This window comes from Rhincodon typus, chromosome 3 (assembly GCF_021869965.1).
Source record: "Rhincodon typus isolate 14 chromosome 3, sRhiTyp1.1, whole genome shotgun sequence".
Classification (NCBI taxonomy): domain Eukaryota; kingdom Metazoa; phylum Chordata; class Chondrichthyes; order Orectolobiformes; family Rhincodontidae; genus Rhincodon; species Rhincodon typus.
Window position 1 is genome coordinate 7,124,507 of NC_063334.1, and position 18,521 is coordinate 7,143,027.

An 18,521-nucleotide genomic window follows, 5' to 3' on the forward strand; every position below is an offset into this window, starting at 1 on the left:
AGGAGGGCCAGAGGGCCTGTTCCTGTGCTGTAATTTTCTTTGTTCTTTGTTCTTCTTTGAAATCTGCCATCCTTGACTAGTCAGGCCTATATGTGATTCCAGACCTGTAGCAATGTGGTTGACTCTCAAATGCCCTCTGAAATAACCTAGCAAGCTATTCATCTCAAAGGCACCCAAGAACAGGCAGTAAATGCTGGCCAGCCAGAGATGCCCAAGTACCACAAGTGAATAAAAAAGATTCTATGCTAATTCTCCTTGACCAGCTCACATTTGTCCAAATCTTCAATTATTCTGTTCCTACTAAAAAAGAGTCTAGTAAGTTTGCCACAACTGACAACCAGCTTATGATCCTTATCCCTCTTAATCCTCTGAACTACATCACGCTATTAGGAATTTTCTAATCCTAGATGCTCTATTGAAAGAGTTTTGGAAGATTCTGAATAATATTTCAATAATTTTCCAACCTGGTTCATTAACATCCTTTAAGGAAAGAAATCTGCTGTCCTTACCTGGGCCTGGCCTAAATGTGACTCCAGACCCACTGCAAATTCGTTGAATCTTAACTGTCCCTAGTCAATTAGGTATGGGCAATTTATGTTGGTCCAACAAGTCACACCCATATCCATGAATGAATAAAACAGAACTTTTTTTGATTTATGACATTTTCTCTTGGTCTTTCCTGTTCTAGGGAGAACAACTCCCATCTTTTGCTGTCTGTCAATGTAACTAGATAAGGCGAATGACAAGGGTCATTTCCCTAGGATGAGGGAGTTCAAAACTACAGGACATAATTTTAAGGTGAAAGAAGATGAGGGACAACTGTTTCATAGAAAGTGATTTGTGTATAGAATGAGCTGCCAGAGAAAGCTGTAGATGCAGGTACAGTTACATTTTGGATAAGTTCATGAATAGGAAAGGTTTGGAGAGATATGGTCCAAGCAGAGGGAGGTGGGACTAATTTAGTTTGGGAATATGGTCGGCTTGGACTGGTTGGACCAAAGGGTCTGTTTCCATGCTGTATGATTCTATGACTCATGGGAGAGTCTAGGATCAGAAGGCATAGTCTCAGAATAAATGCGTGCCAATTTAAGATTGAGATGAGGAGGAGTTTCTTCTCTCAGAGGGTTGAGAGTCTTTGGAACTACTTACCACAGAAAGCTGTAGGGACAGAGTTTTTTTTGTACTTGAGGCTGCAATAGATAGATTCTTGAACAATAGGGGAAAAATGGGAAAGGCCAACAAAGTGGGCAGATCAGCCTGCTCCTGTTTATACTACTTATGGTGTTATGGTCCAGAAAGTTGATCACATTATCCAGGCCGAGACTAGTGTGGCATTATCGAAGGTCCCATCTGTTGGACTCAAGGTTATTAACTCAAGGTTCTATCTACCCTGTCAGGTGGATGTAAAAGATCTCATTACACTATCAAAAAGTAAGGAAGTCCTCCCCAATGTCTTGTACAATATTTATCCCCCAACCAACAGCATTAAATATACATTGTCTGGTCATGTATCCATTTGTGTGCACATTTGCTGCATTACAATAGGGACTGCACTTCAAAAGTGCTTAATTGGTTGTTACTTGCTTTGAGACATTGCAAGGTTGTGAAATAGACTATATACATACAAGTGCTTTCTTCCCTACCCTGTTTGGGACAACAAAGGCTAACAATCACAAATAGAATAAAAACCAACAAATGTGAATGAATCACACAAGTGTACCTCTTCTCTGGGAGCTGCGCAGTCTGTAATTGGAATGCGCTTGTAATACAGCTGGGGAAACTGCATGGTTATCTGAGTGAAAACCTCCGGCAGGGTGTTACAAGATGCAAACTGCTTCAGCTGCTTTGTTTCTTCACACCATGTCTCTATAGCATTCTTAGAGCTCAACACATCTATTTTAGAGGCAGACTCAACTTCCTGGATCATGATAAAGAGAAACAAAATTAAAATTGAGCTTCAACTACAATGAGTTAGAGGAAAGTTCCTCATTTGCAGCCCCTTGTGGGCTACCATATACAACAGATTTCTCCTTTGATTCCCACATGACAAAATGAACAGAGACATTAACTTGTTGCTGGGGCCTAAAACCTTCAGTAAAGTGCGATGCCCATTTTGGTTTCAAGAGAAATGGAATATTAGCAGTTTCTACAATTGTCAGTCAATCCACAGTCCTGGTTTAGCCCAGGCAGAAGCTACAAGCTACCACTAGAACAGGAAATACACATTGTCTCCACATTATTAAATGTTCTACACCAGCAAGAATGATGTGGCATTGTGGATTAGAAGCAACATATTCCATCCACTTTCCATACGGATGTCAGTCATTGTGTGCATTTAATACAAGTTTACATTCGATCCAATATGGCAAGGTTCCAACATTCCTTCAACGTGAGTTATTTGCAGGCTCCACCGCTCACACACAAATATCACCCATCTTTCATGTCCGTTACTGTTTTACTGTCCATGTGTCCCTGTTGAATTTTCAGCCTCCTTCTGTTTCTGTTGAGGCCCTTTGTATAACTACTGATATGCCCACTTGACCTTGGAAATTCCCATACCCTTGTTGGGTCTACATACTCCGCTTTTAGAAGCCAAAGTTCTTATGACCTGTTTGTACCTCCACCCCTTTCCAGAAATCCCAGTCCACTCCTATTCGTTACATTGTCCCATCCTACCATATCCAATTACCCCTAGGACTGTCTCCTTTCCCTCAGAGACCCAGTACAATGAAGCCCCCTCCAAGACTTGCGGTGCTTACTTTGCTTGGGACTTCATTGATTGCTCCTTCATAAACCCTCTGATCTTTATTGATCAACCCCCACAAAGGACTGACTTTGGCCCACCCTGACTCCCAGAATGACTTTGCAGGACACAGCCCTATGACCTTGGCCTGATCACAGACTGATGTCTCAACAGCACCCAACTGCCCTACCTGCAATTCTCGGACTTGAGGCACTTGACCTGCAGGACTAACTGTAGCCTAATTCCATGCTTTGAAAAGCCATTGATTTCCGGTCTCTCCTAAGACAAATTATCTGACCATGGCCAACCCTGTGAAGTGGAATTAATCAAGGTCCTTGACTGACCGTAGCTGTACCCCTTTACTCACCATTTTCCCATTTCACCCCAATAAGGATTGTTCACACTCGATTTTGACATGTGACCATTTGCTTGAAACACATGGAGTAGCTCTGCCACATTACCTGCTGTCACATGCTGCATCTGTAACATTGATAATGTCATGTCCACCCAGCTATCTAACGGACAGATTGACTGTTCATTGATCCCCACCATCACCAGCTACCTGTCTCTTCCTCTCTACAAAAAAGCAAAGCACGCCACAGAAGCTAGCAACCTGTCACTGAGCTTTAAAGACCCCATAAGCTGTGACCTACACAGAGGCTGGCAGTCTATAGGTAAGTGATAAAGTCAGTGTAAATGTAGTGTGAGTGAGTGCTAAGAAAGCAATGTCTGTAACTTGAATCTGATTACAAATATGCAATAAAAAACATTTACTTAAAGACAAAAGCTGTTTGTCATTAAACTACCTTGTGGCTTTCGTCCACCGCTTCTGGAGTGGAGTCATCTTGCATTTAAAATGTTAACTCTGTTTCTCTCTCCATAGATGCTGCTACACCTGTTGTGTTTCTCCAACACTTTGTTTTTATTTCAGATTTGGAAGCAAAGAGCAGGTGTGAATCAGGTTAAAGATTCCCACACCCATCGTCAGGTCTTTTATCAAGTTATTTTCTTTTGTGACTTATGATTCTATTGCTAGCACAGAGCCTCAGTCCTGCTGAGTGTGTGTCAGAGAAATGCAGATAAAGGTCCAGAGGCATCATAAAGTGATCAAGACATGTGTTGATCCGGGCAAACATCCCCTTGATATCTGCATTAGGAACTGGTGGCTGGAAATCACGCAGCATAAAATGAAAGGTTATAGCATTGGTCCTCAAGGGGCTCAATTAAAAAGAAGGCATTCAGAAAGACAGTTTCATCATTGAATTTGTGTAATGTAATTAAGAGCAACATCAAACATGTGTTATAAAGCGGAGGTTGAGCCCCTCTGAGAACCAAAACCGAAACACCCAAAGAGAAGCATCTCACCTCATGATCTGTAAAAGAAGTAAAAGAAGTGTAAAAAGTGGCGTAACCTGCTTTTCTGCAACTTCTAGTGGTTAAATAAAATAAATCCCTGACACTCTAAAATCAACAAGTAACAATTTGCTTATCTAACTCCAACAGTGAACAAATTAACTAAACTATCAGCAAAATAATAAATCCCTTCTAACAACTAACTGTTCCTCAATACAGCAAGATTCTAATAGTATGCTGTTCCAATAAATACAAGTCACACTGATATAATAAAAAAGGATTTAGTCTTTCAAAATTATAGCCAGGTTATGTGCCTTCCAGAATGTTCAATGCTTCCTCCATCAATTCTTCTGTCAGGAATACCTTCTCTGTTGATTCTTCTGCCAGGAACATTATCTAGTTGTGCCATTGGTACTGTTGTTATTTAGATGGTATTTTCTCTAAGACATAGAGGAGGCTGTGAGAGCCAATGATTCTCTCTTGAGAACTGAGGGCCGTTAGTTCTGGTAGATGGTAGCTAGTTCTGAGGCTTTGTCCAAATGCCCCCTTCTTTTATACCCTTGATGACGTATCAATATTTCTTACAATAGAATTGGTTCTATGTTGTCAAAACCATCGGATTTAAATTTAATTGTTTATTGGTATCTAATTTCCTGGTTCAAATTGATTGGCTAAATTCAAAAGCCTGTTGTCTTGTTAAAAAAAAACTGATGCTTGGCCTGCTAACTGTATAGCCTTTCAATGCAAATGTTTTAATTCAGGTGCTCTTTCTTTCTTTCAAAATTACAAGCTGCTGCAAACAGACATCCATTTTAAATTTCTAAGCACAGAAAAACCACATCATCTTTTAAAGGGACCACACAATGCTTTTCCCTGTAGCATTTTACAAACACCAATTCTAATTTTCTGCCTCCCAATCCACAAGTACTTTACCCAAATTCGCAACGCATGAACAAATCTGACTTTTACCTGTAAGTTATTTATAGTCAAAGCAAGCTATTTTGGCCCAAAGTCTTTATTGTTTAATCAATATTAAAAACTATCATTTGCTCGGTAATGAGAAGCTGAGGGTATTCACCTCCAGTTGCTCCACTGTTGTCACAGGAATGATGATCTCCTGCTGAAGATTGTTGACTTCTCTGAGCGAGTACATTTTTCCATCGCCTTCCAGCACTGCTTCCTCTCGCAGGTTCAAACATAAAACTCAGGTAAATTTCCCGCAATCATCTGTCAAGTAGGAGAGAACATGCACCAGTCCCTGTAATCAAAATTATTTTACCTTTAGATCTCAGGCACCCAGTACTCTGATTTATCACAGCATAAGCGCCTTTTCAAGTTACTTCGACATTTATGGAATTGCATTTGGCTCACAACTACATCTGCAATCTCCCAAAAATGAATGCCCATCAGTGTGTGGAGAGTTTATAATAAGTTACTTATCAATGCCTAACATGTCAGCTGACCAATATTTAGAAGGCCTGCTCACTGGGGGCTACAGAAAGGACATTGCACACTATGTATAAATTAACAGTGCTCCAATACTGTATATAGAGGGCAGTACATACTGTTGCACAAAGGAAGTATCCATTGTTATACAGAGGGCCTTAGTCAGTGGCATATAGAAGGACTCTTCTACGATATACAGAAAGAACAATGGACTGGTGTCCATCAGTACATGGAGAGGCATCCACCATTATATATAACTACTAGACAGTACTTAGAGGAGTTTAAACCAGTGAATAACTATACAGCCACTGGTATATAGAGGAACAGTAGAGTAGCCTTTGGCCATTCCATGTTCAATTTGTTCACCAGAATGAGCTTCCCGCTATATGACTGAGCTGTCCACCAAATTATACAGGAGCTAAAAACTAGTATTTATAGGAGTTGGTCTTAGAATGCAAAGTATCTACTAGTCAGTAACCAGATGTACCCATTATTTTAGGTATACCATCAAACAATATTAGAAGGATTGGTCAACAGATTGTGAAGATATTGCCCAACTGATCACACAGCTTACACAAGATCCTAAACTGCTATTTAGAGACCCTGTTAGACAAAGTTGCAAGTTAGTATAATTGAGGCTGTTTTACAGAATGCAGCGGAGTACATGGTGAAATGAATGGGATTGCTGACCTCTGGATTTGGTTGTGCCATTCCACATATAGGCATTTTTGAAACTTTTCTGTAGTTTGCCACCCTCATTTGTCTCAGACTACTCATTTCATCAAGATCCAAGGACTCATCCGCAAACTGTAGGTCACAAGCACAGGGTTCATTTGAGACTGTAAAGCATATTGAGCTTTCAAATAAGAAAGAACAGGATGGTCAGTGATCATATTGTTAATATTGTGTGAGTCTATTCCTTAACCTGCTTTCATTCCTGTACAATTAACAAGCAGTGAACAGAAACAGTTTAAACATAGACAGAAAGGTCATTTGAGACTTTTCAAGTATTGAAATTATTCAGACCGGCTAAAGGGCAATTGTTTTTTCACAGTCTGTCAGGAAGTCTTTTTCAGAGATCTTTTAAATATTTGTCTGGTACTATCTGAAAAATGATGGGCAGAAGTGTGGAAAAATTTACATTTGGAGATTGATATTAAATCTGGAGGGCATCGTGCAATACTGGTTCAATTCTTCTGCCAATTGCGAATAGGTTCTACTATGCAGAGCATCTTGAGTGCATATACAACAACTTGCATTTGTTTAGCAGCTGTAATGTAGCAAAAAAGCCCACACACTTCACAAGAGCATTATCAGATAAGTTCAGCACCAAGCTACAAAAGGAGATAAAAGCAAATGACCAAATACTTGGCAAAGAGATAGATCTTCAAGAGTATCTTAATGAGGAGAGAAACTTAGATATGTGTAGCAGTTAGATAGGGAATTTCAGAAGTTGTGGCCTCAACGTTGAAGGTACCATTGCCCATGAAGGGACAATCGGAACAAAGATGCACAAGGGGCCAGAATTGAAGGAAACAGAGATCTTGGAAAGTTGTAGAAGGTTAAAGAGATAAACAAGAATGAGACTATGGAAGGATTTGAACACAAGGATGACAATTCTTGGTGATCTTATAGAGTTTTATAAAATCATGAGGGGCATAGATAAGGTGAATAGCAAGAGTCTTTTCCCTACGGTGGAGAGTTCAAAGCTAGGGGGCATATTTTTAAGGTGGGAGGAGAAAGTTTTAAAAGGGACATGAGGGGCAACATTTTTACACAGAATGGTTTGAGTATGGAATGAACTTCCAGAGGAAGCGGTGGATACAAGTACAGTTACAACATTTAAAAGACATTTGGAAAGTTTATGAATAGAAAAGGCTTGGAGTGAAATGGGCCAAACACGAGCAAGTGGAACTAGTTTAGTTTGGGAACACAGTTGGCGTGGACTAGTTGGGCCAAAGGGTTTGTTTCCATGCTATATGAGTCTATGACTCTCAGATATAGGTGATTTGATGGTCCTTCTGGATCTCATGAAGGTATAAACTTCTGGAGACCTAGATGTCATACTTGATCGCTCTCAACTTTGGTATGTTAGTCTCTTTTGTGTTGTTAGAAAGTTTGTTGCTGGCATGGTGGTCTTCGATACCTGTATTAACCAAATGTATTTTAGTGTGTGAACTATGCACAGTTGTAGTATTGTACAATTCCCTGATTTGGCTTCTGTTTCTATTCAATATTGATCCATTTGGTGTTGCAATCTCATTGGAACTAGGCTCACCAGGTATTTCGGAAACCTCTGACGGTAGCCACGTTCCTTGGATTGGATGTATAACTGTGGCTTTCAGTTGTATACATAGATTAGACAGTTCTGTATCTGCATGTCTGTCATGTACCATCTTCATTCTCCTTTGTTTTTCAAGAAGTTTTTCCTGTATATCTGAGAACTTAAACAGGTGATGGCTTTGCAGAGTTATTTTAACTTGCCTTCTAAACATGATTTCTACTGGTGATGGTAAGTTCATATTCAGAGGTGTAGCTCTTAGGCATAGCACAACAACACAATTATCTTGTTTTGTCACCCTGCACTTCATGATAATTATGACAGTATGAACCATTCACTCAATAAGATTGTTGGAACTGAAATAAAGTGGTCAGGCTGTCACATGGTTTATTGCTCATTTGGTACACATCTCTCCAAATGTCTGCCTTGTATATTGCAGTTTATTGTCAGGTATGAACTCTTCAGGTATACTGGATAGATTGACCATTACATTCATTGTGTCTGCTGTGAACGCACTTGAAGTGTCTCCTAACTCTGACAATTGGAAATTTGGTTTATGATGAGGAAAAACATGCCGCCATGTGTGGTGAATAAATCTTTTGCTTTTGGACCAAGGGACTAATGGAATTTCATGAAGGTGAAGAGGTCCTTTGTGTTGCTGTGGATGGTAACTGTAACATGTCTTGCACATCTACATTGACTTTTTGATGTCTTTGTTGATGTCTGACCGATACATAGTATCCCATGTCAAGTATCTTGTTTGCTTAATGCCTATGTGCCTCTGGGTCATGTGACAATATGTCATGTTGATGAGCTTCCATTACATCTCTTGAAGGTATGTATTTCATCTCTAAATGGTCAAAAGTAACTGGCACCTCTTGTTTCATGTTAGACCATCCTTCCATGATAACTTTGTTGTGGATCATTAGCTATTTCCACCTGATGTTGGTTGCATTTGTACTGACCAACCTTCATCAAATTGATCTGAAGAACATTTCCCATCTCAATGTCCATTGTGTCTACTTCAACACCGAGAAAAATGTCTACATCCTGTTTCAGATTTGGTAAACTGCTCAAGGTAATCATTTTTGTGTCAGGTTTATGGCAGAAGTACTTTTACCAGAAATCATTGCAGTCTAAGTGCTGCGCTCATCAGTGATTTTTAGCAAATTTTTTCCAGTGGTTTATAATCAGTTTCCACTGGGCAATTTTCTCACAGGCACATATGGAACCTTGGGACACAAGATACTAGAGTAAGTGTTTTACACAACATTGGAGTGATCAGATTGCACTTGCAAGAAGCTTGGATGCAAATGCAATTGGTTTGCTGTCTTGTATGATGGACAACATCAAGGATTGTCTTTACCTTTGGGTCATCATACTGTAGGATCCCAGTTTATGCTAATAATATTTGCTTGTATGATTTAAACTATTGTAGATGATCCTCCTGCTGTACTTATGAACATAAAACATACAAATCAGGATCAGGACTGGGCCTTTCGGTCTTTGGGCCTAATCCACCTTTCAAGAAGATCAAGCCTGATTACCTCCGATAACCTTTCAACCCCTTGCTTGACAAGAATCTACTTCTGTCTTCAAAATATTCAAGGACTGTGCTTTTGCCACCTTTTCAGAGGGAGTTTCATAAACTTGTGGCCCTCTGAAAGAAAAACTTGCACCTAATCTTTATTTTAAATGGGCAATGGTGTTTATAACAGTGAATCCCTGTTCTACATTCTTGCTGAAGAGGAAATATTATCTACACATCTTCCCTGTCAAAAATCCCTCAGGATCTGATATATTTCAATCAAGTTACATCTTCCTCTTCTAGACATCATCAAATACAAGCCTAGCCTGTCCAATCTCTCCCCAATCATATAATTTGTCCATATCAAATATTAGTATGGCAAACCTTCTCTGAACTGCCTTCAATATATTTACATCTGGACCAATATCCTTCCAAATATTGTTTTGAAAGCAGTGATTTCATGAGATTCCTTTGCTGAGTAAACTAACCAAAACCCATGTTTGGCATCCAACTTAGGTAAGAATTTAGCTCATATGAATTCTTTTGAACATTTTGACTCCAAACATACCATGATTGTGCCATCTTTCTTAAGCACGCATGTGATAGAATGTACCAGTCTGTGCTACAGCACACACTGGAATATAATTACATTGTGCACATTAGCACAGACCGGTACATTCTATTACAAATGTAATTACATTCCATATTGTTTAACTCACTCACAAGCTTCTCATACGTGAACATTGCACTTTCTACATAAATTGACAGAAATGCATTTTCTGTGAGGTACTAGAGCAGAAGTACTTTTACCAGAAGTCTAAGTGCTGTACTCAGTGATTTTTAACAAATTGTTTATAATTGGTTTCCTCAGTAATTTCCTCCCTGAGCAGGTACATATGGAACCCATGCTGTTGGCATCACAGACATACACAGAAACAAAAAATACTAAGTATCCTATTAACCCTGATGTAAAAAAAAGTCACTATTATTCCATTCTTTCACTAGAGAGAGAGAGAGGAACAAACAGCTGGTAGTCGTTCAACCTAAGGGTGACTATGCCTCAGGCAAGGAGCAAGATTGAGAAGTTAGGACCTGTTTGTGGACCTCAGCTAGTGCAGGAATTGAGCCCACCCTGTTGGCATCACTCTGCATTGCAAACCAGCTGTCCAAGGAAACCGGCCTTATCTGTAGCCTATAAGAACAAAATGCCTCCTTTTCATGGAAATTCAGTTGACTTGAAACAAGTTCTCAATGAATGCAATTGACTTACTAGAACACAATGGCGGCCGCTGATGAGATTGGCAGGAGTCTTCGTGTCCAGTCTGGACATAGCAGTCAGTAGCCTGTACAAGAAGGGTTTCCTCCGCATCCAAGTACTGAACATGACTGAGAAAGCTAATGGATACTGGAAATAGATTTAAAAATAGTTCGCATAAAACTATGTTCAGATGCTAAAATTGTAACAAGGTGTTTAATGACTTTAGAAACCCCTAATAAACTTATGTTCCAAGGTGTTGGAATTATTGAGTGGTAGCACTGTTACTTTCACTGAAAAGCGTGGGTTCAAGTCCCAATCCAGACACTTGAGCACATCATCTAAGCTGAAGCTTCAGTGGAGTTCTGTATGGTTGGAGGCTGTGCTTTGGATGAGTTCATCCTGGGGTGAACTTTTCAAGTTGAATCCCCATTCTCAATGTCGGTCCAAACGGAGTGTCAGAAACCCAGAAAGGGCTGTGGTGGGATATTGGTTACACTCTTCACAGAGGTGGCGAATTAAGGAACAAATACAGAAGTTGCTGGAAAAGCTCAGCAGGTCTGGCAGCATTTGTGAAGAAAAAAAATCAGAGCTAACATTTCGGGTCCAGTCAGAACTGGACATGAAATGGTAACTCTGATTTTTTTTTTCACGGATGCTGCCAGACCTGCTGAGCTTTTCCAGCAACTTCTGTTTTTGTTCCTGATTTACAGCATCTGCAGTTCTTTCAGTTTTTTTTGACTAATTAAGGAATCACCTCTGGGAGACACTTTCAATTAAGGATGGCAGGCAGACATGAGGAATAGAAAGTCCAACTGAATGTGTGCAGCAATGACCAGTCAGTCATGTTAGTTCATTCTCTTATCATTGTAGCTGGAATCTGACAGTTTATTGAAGTTGGCTGACATGACTCCTACAGTTTAACAGTGGCTACATTTCAAAAGTACTTCATTGGTTGTAAAATACTTGGAGGCATGCTGTGGTTGTGACAGGTGGTATAAATGCAAATTCTTTCTTTCATGTTCTCAACAGGGAGTTACAAGCAGATATCAAAATCTTGGATGCACAATACATTTAATTAACTGTCTATTAAAATGAACAGTTTGAAAATTGTTTCTTTGATAAATTTTCTGTGATGTTCCACTCTAACCCTACTCAATGTTGGATGGGATCACACAGGAGAATAACCTATATGTCTGTGAATTACTTTGGTCTTTCAATTTTCCACCAATATAACCCACACTATAATGTTTCTATCCATACTGACCTGTACATAAATATTAATGCTTCTGACCTGTTCATGAAGATAGCTGTTGAAAGCAATGAGGTAGAAATATGTCTGAATTATCTGGAAGGTTTTGCTGATCAGGTTTGCTCGTAAACTGATTTCCTAAAATAATACAAGATAATTTTACCAAAAATCAAACTTGTCATAATTATGCAAAACTATTAAATGGTTTTGAAGTGATTCACAATTTATTCCCGAGAGTATCTGCCTGATTTGATCACAAATGTTTATACTACCTACCTCTCCAATACGTACAAGGCGAAGAATGTTACAAATAATATCCCTGCTTTACTGTACAAAGCATTATAAATACTTTTCGTTACATTAATATTACAAGTGCAGAATTGGTTTCCACTGAATTTTAGGAGACGTGCTGCAATTTCTTTCCCACATCTGAAAAACAAATTAAAGTTATCTGGAGCCCTATGTAACTATGGTCTGAAAACTTTCAAACAGCAGGAATATCAAGAATAAATATCAAAATATGCCAGTTATTGTTGTACGTCTCGCAGTTAGTATGTCAGTGTACTTTTAAGAGACATGCTCATGATACCATCACTATTGTAATAGGTGACATGAGGGCATAAAGGTCTCAGACTCCATCTTAACTTGGGCCATTTGCAGCATGGCACACTGATGGAAGTGCACTGCTCGTTAAGCAAATTGTCTTATACTAGCCCAGATACAATAGGCTGAATTTTCCCATCTCCTTGGCAGTGTTTTCTCATGTGAGGTTCATGGCACCCAGTCTGCCATGACCCATTACAACTCTGTTCTTTATAATTGATTATGCAAAGGCTTCTTTGGCGGCCCTATCACGGAACCATGTGGCAGGGGAGGTAGAAAGGCTGCCAGATCTTTGCATAATTCCTGCTCCAGGCACCATATTTAAAGCCCAGCTACATGTCACTTCAAATGCTGCAAGCCAACATCTGCCCCTTCACCCTCAGGTTCTCCACCATTATCCCCAAGAAAATGGAGCAAACAGTCAAGTTAGCTCTTTGGTTCACCTACAGGGACTTGGAGGTGCCTTTGGGATGGGGTGGTGGTAAAACAGCCAGTGCCTCTTCCTGCTGAATGGTATAGAAGACACTGGTGCCAGACTCAGCCAGCCCAGACTGGAATAATGGCCTGGGTGAATGCAATGTCCAGAGTGGAACACAACACATCAGTGCTTGAAAAAAGCTAATAGTCTTCTGTGCTCTGCAATGGTGCCACAATCTTTTCACCCCTACCTCATACACAGGGCCCCAACTCCCTCTAATTCTGTCACTACATACACATCTGGTGTATATTGACTATAGCTCTCACCTGTTGCTTGCACCAATCACCTCACCCTCCCAAACAACTAAACTGTCCTGCCTTCTGAGCTCCCTGTTCACTCACTGGGGATAACTCCACCACCTCTTCTGCTCCTGCATCACTAACTGCTCTCCCATCCACTTGTATCATACTTAATTTCTCACAGACTGAACTCTGAACTGGTTTCACTTGACCTGCAGGACTGATCACAGTCAAATCTATGGACTGGAGCTCCTTGACTGACTATTGCCTCTCCCCCGACTTTCTGCATTCACCCTCATCCCACAAACGACTAATTCCTTTTGACATTTGCACATTGCTGTTTGGTTGAAGCACTTATGTGTTTGCTACATAATTTGCTAGCACATGGTGCAGGTGTGGCATTGTCATAGCGCGGTATGGTACAGTAATATAGCCACCAGCCTGAATGGGAATGGCTCTGAACTGCAACAAGCTGCTGGTCTCCTTATGGAAGTTATGCAAGTCAGAGGCTGCAGCCTCCAAGGAAGCAGAAGATGAGTGAAGACACAGAAAGAAAGCTAAGAAACCTAAAACAGATATGTGTCCCTATGCACAGTGACCTCTCAGAAGCATGCAAGTCACAAGTGTCCCCAAGCTCCAAAATGAAGTCCTGACAGGGTGTATGAGTTGGTGATACAGCAGCCATGAAGATACGGTGAGGCTAGTGGTTTAGCAATGCCCACTTGTGTAGATGAAGGTGGAAGAGGACAGTGTCCATGGAGCATGCAGGGATGTTCTGGTGGAGACATAGAAGAAAATGGCAAGCTGTTGCTGCCAGGCTACCATTCTGATGTGGATGTCGGGAATTGGCACCATCTAGTTTCTTGAAGGAGAGAGTTGTGTGCTGCATAGAAACGAAGTAAGTTTAGCTAATAATCAGACGCAACTGCCTGGAAATAGTCACCACTCTTTAGCAAGATATTGAATTCGCCACTTAAACTTTAAAGAGAAAACCAGAACTTTGTTTTCCAACATTAAAAATTTGATTTTTCCAGACCTGCCTTATTTTCCTAACTTTCTCACCACTGCTGAAGGGAGTGGAAATTTCCACCCAAAGCATCTGTGAATCTAATGTTTTCATATAACAGTGAGCTATTGGATTTTTCAAACCATATTATCCATTTTAAGTTTTTATGTAACAGGGTATACGATTAGCATGGTCACATCAGGTTAAAAAAAAGGTTCATGCTGGATTCAAAACGTTAACTCTGTTTCTCTTGCCACAGATGCTGCCAGATCTGCTAAATTTCTCTATCACTTTCTGTTTGCAATTCAGACCTCCAGCATCTGCAGTACTTTTCATTTATATATTTTACCATGTTGCACATTCGATCTAATACAGCAAGACAAGCTTAAATGAGTTCTGTGTTGATATTCCATCATTGGATCTGATGGCATAAACTATTCCATCACTTTCCCATTATGCAGATGGATTCACAGCAACAGAGACAACAGCATTCCCATGAGCAGCATGTCAAAGCATCCTTGAAGCAGAAAAACACCTCAACGCAGAGGCATAATCAGGTAAAAATGGACACTGCGATAAAGAAGGAGATATTAGGAGGACTGGTCAAAAAGCTTGATAAAAGTATAGAGGTAAGATTCAGATGATGCCAGAAACACATGACAGCATCTCTGGGAAACTATGACAAATCAACAGTTCATGTGTTCATCCCGTTATGTATTCCTGAACTGATGGACACCTCACCCACTGAATTCAACTGAATCCCAATTGTTAAATAGATTGGGCCTTACGCAGGGCTCACAGGAAATTGACCTGTTCATTTCATCCAGTGAGTTAAGATTTTTGACTTTGTGTTTTAATAATTATCCAGTTTAATTGTACTGTTTGTTTCTTTTAATAGGTTTCTCCAGGACCGATAGTTATCTGGAACTAGGGCTCTCAGGATCACCAACTTCCTGAGCGTCCTAAACCCACTTTGAAACCAGCTATACTGAATTGTGTCAATTTATACAAGTCACTTGAACTGTCAGCCTTACCTGGCTCTGATGCTCCTCTGTGAGCTTCTGTGCTTTATTTTTGTAAAGGTAAATAATTTCCTTCAAATCATACATTTCTGAACAAATATTCATGATACTGACCACCTGAAGATTCAAATTAAGTGTCTTTTAACAGGTTTGCATTTACAATGAGAAGTCCATTGTTTATCATATTGGAAGAGGATGTCACTCTTCCTTAATCATAAGCTACCTACACCCCACCTCCCCCCAATCTAGTCTATAATGTTACTTGGCAGATTATCAAGAACATAAAGCCCCAAAGTCCTGCTTTTACTTTTCCCTGACCTTAAGTGTATAAAATAAGAAAATACCAATTGCAAAATAAGCAGAAAATTGCACATTCTATGACACTATGTAAATAAATTTGTACTGAATGTCAATTTAAATATCCTGAAAACAACAAATGCTGGAGATCACAGCAGGTCAGGCAGCATCCATGGAGAGAGAACAAGCTTACATTTCGAGTCTAGATGACTCTTCATCAGATCTCGGAGTCATCAAGACTCAAAATGTTAGCTTGTTCTTTCTCCAAGGATGCTGCCTGATGCGCAGTCATCTCCAGCATTTTTTTGTTTTCAGTACAGATTCCAGCATCTGCAGTAGTTTGCTCCTACCATCGATTTAAGTATATTTGTAATTAGCGTAATTTTTCTATCTCACTATGTTATCAGTGTTCAAAGGATTAACTATTGCATAAGTTTAAATCAGTGGTTGTTTCTTTGAAACCAGTCATAAGCAGTCTAAAAATCAATTGAAGTTCCAGTTATTTTCATGTGATGTTTCACATTTCACCAGCTGCAGAATCACAACAAGTGAGATACATATTGAGCATGGTTCCATGATAACATTCTCTTACTGATTCAGAAGGTTATGAGTTCCAGCCTCACTCCAGTGGCAGATGTATTCCAGGTTGAAAGGTCAATGCACAATGGTGCTGAATTCTAATTCCCAATTACAAGTTGGTGTCTTTCATTGGATCAAATGTCAAAATCTAAAAGTTCTCAGAAGTAATTCCTGCGCCCCATTACCAGGCAACTCCGTCACAGAGAGGGTGTTGTAAAGTTAACTATTTTAGCATAGCTGGCAGCCAGTAATTTGACCTGCTTTGCATGTTTAACTGTGGCTGGTCAAGTTTCAGTACCTGACAGCCGAATGAAAGCAAAATTAGCTCTGGGACAAAGGGTAGTTGTCTTTACAACACTTGTGATAGGAGGAGCAAGGGTACTTACCCTTCAACTTCACAAATCTCTCCCATCACACTTGTCCTCATACAAAAGCCATTGGTGTTGGAAATCTGGCATTCCAGGATTCAGGATTGTACCCTATCAGGTTTGGGAATCAGATTCATCTTCCAACCCTTTGGACTATGGATTGAAAACCCCAGGATGCCAGCATCAGCTGCAGCTTCCCTACTTGCTCCAGGTACCTCCTGTGGAGACCTTCTCATTTAACCTGACTTCCAGGGTAACTTCCCCAGGGGTAACAGGACTACACCTATATAACGCATACCTTCAGAGTCAAGACCATTGTGTCTCAAGTAAAGTATTAGCCTGAGGTTCTTACTTCTCTCTTGGGTTCAGATCAAAGATTCCATGGCACTATTTGAGAGAGAACAGGGGATTCTCCCACTGCCCAAGCCTAAATTAATTGGTCAGCTGTAACACTATTTTTACTGGGATTGTAATGTGTGCAGTTTAGCTCAGCTTGATTATACTTTATCAGCTACGAAGGTCTGAGACAAGCTGAGGATATAAAAAGTCCAAAACAAAATTCATGCTCTTTCATTTCTACAATTCAAACTTCTATTTGATTAGTTTAGTTTGTTTGTAGATGACAGTTCCTTTGCAAATTTATATGGTTAACCACTTTTCAAGAAAATCCCAGTGTCTCTTTCAGGATTTGCCTTACTTTACAAATACTCAGGTCACCAAAGGAATTCAAGTATGTAAAACTCTTTAAATTACAAACAGAATCTTTGGTAAAAGTCTAGCAGCTAGAACAAAATATCAAAGGCATGTGAAACTTATGCTAGAACTATCCATAGGGATCAGTGCTGGGTCCCTTACTGTTCATGATATAGATAAAACAGTATAGAAGAAAATGTCAGGGAGATGGTACATAAATTTGCAGATGTGAACATTAGACAAGTGGTTGACAATGAGGAGGAAGGTCTTAGATTACAGGAGGATATAGACTGATTGGTCAGATGGGCGCATTGGTGGCTGATGGCATTTAACCCTGATAATGTGAGGTGAGGCACTTTGGAAGAAGTACCAAGTTAAGGGAGAACTCAATGAATAACAGGACACTAGAAGCTCAGAGGAACAGAGGAATCTTGGGGTGCTTGTCCACAAATCCCTGAAGATGACTGGATAGATTAATTTGGTAGTGTTGGTCACCACACTAAAGAAGAAATGTGAGGGCACTGCAGAGGAGATTCACCAGGATGTCACATGGGATGGAGCATTTTAGCTAAGAAGAGAGGCTGCATAAGCTTGAGGTGTTTTCTTTAGAGCAGAGAAGACTGAGAGGGGACCTGATTGAGGTGTGTCAGATTATGAGGGTCATGGATAGGATGGATAGAAAACAGCTGTTCCTCTTAGTTGAGGGGTCAATAACAAGGGGCAAAATTTAGGGTGAAAAGCAAGAGGTTAAGAGGGGATTTGAGGAAAGTCTTTTTTTTGCCAGGAGGTGATAGGAGTCTGGATGGCACTGCCTGGGAGGGTAATTGAGGCAAGAAACCTTACAACTTTTAAAATGTACTTAGATGAGCACTTGAAACATCAGTACATTCAAAAAATGGGCCAAATACTGGAAAGTGGGACTAGTGTAGGTTTAGAGTTGTTTTTGTTGGTGCAGACTCCATAGGCTAAAGAGCCTAGATTTCTGTTAACTTGGTTTCCAAAGGGAAAACTGTGTGCAGTTTTGCACATCCTACCATGGGAAGACTATAAAGATGCAACCTAGTTACAAGAAGATGTCAACAAAAATGAACAGACACAATTATGAAGAAGGATTTTGGAATTTCTTCCACTAGCCACAAGGCGGCTAGGGATAAGATGACAGAATCTGATGGATGTGATATTGACGACATAACTCACAGCAAATAATAAGAATAAAGAAAATAAAGTGTACTCACTTCTTTAACAATTTTTCTGCCATTTGGAAAGGAAGCACTGAAACTTTCAACAATCTGAAGGTGACTTCCTTGACCAGAAACTCTTCTCCTTCCACATTTAAATTTATAACAGTGCAAGTGATTGTTAACTTAACCAAACATCA

General features: G+C 39.9%; 1 protein-coding gene across 1 annotated transcript in view; it reads right to left on the reverse strand.

Annotated features, from left to right (window-relative positions):
• Nucleotides 1-18,521, reverse strand: part of LOC125487684 (paladin-like) — a 91,995-nt gene that overhangs the window by 57,291 nt on the left and 16,183 nt on the right. The window contains exons 3-7 of the mRNA XM_048619759.1: nucleotides 15,219-15,323; nucleotides 11,901-11,996; nucleotides 10,622-10,756; nucleotides 6,233-6,349; nucleotides 1,721-1,918 (exon numbers count right to left, since the gene is read on the reverse strand). Coding sequence (XP_048475716.1) covers nucleotides 1,721-1,918; nucleotides 6,233-6,349; nucleotides 10,622-10,756; nucleotides 11,901-11,996; nucleotides 15,219-15,323 — 651 coding nt within the window. The remainder of the gene's footprint in view (nucleotides 1-1,720; nucleotides 1,919-6,232; nucleotides 6,350-10,621; nucleotides 10,757-11,900; nucleotides 11,997-15,218; nucleotides 15,324-18,521) is intronic.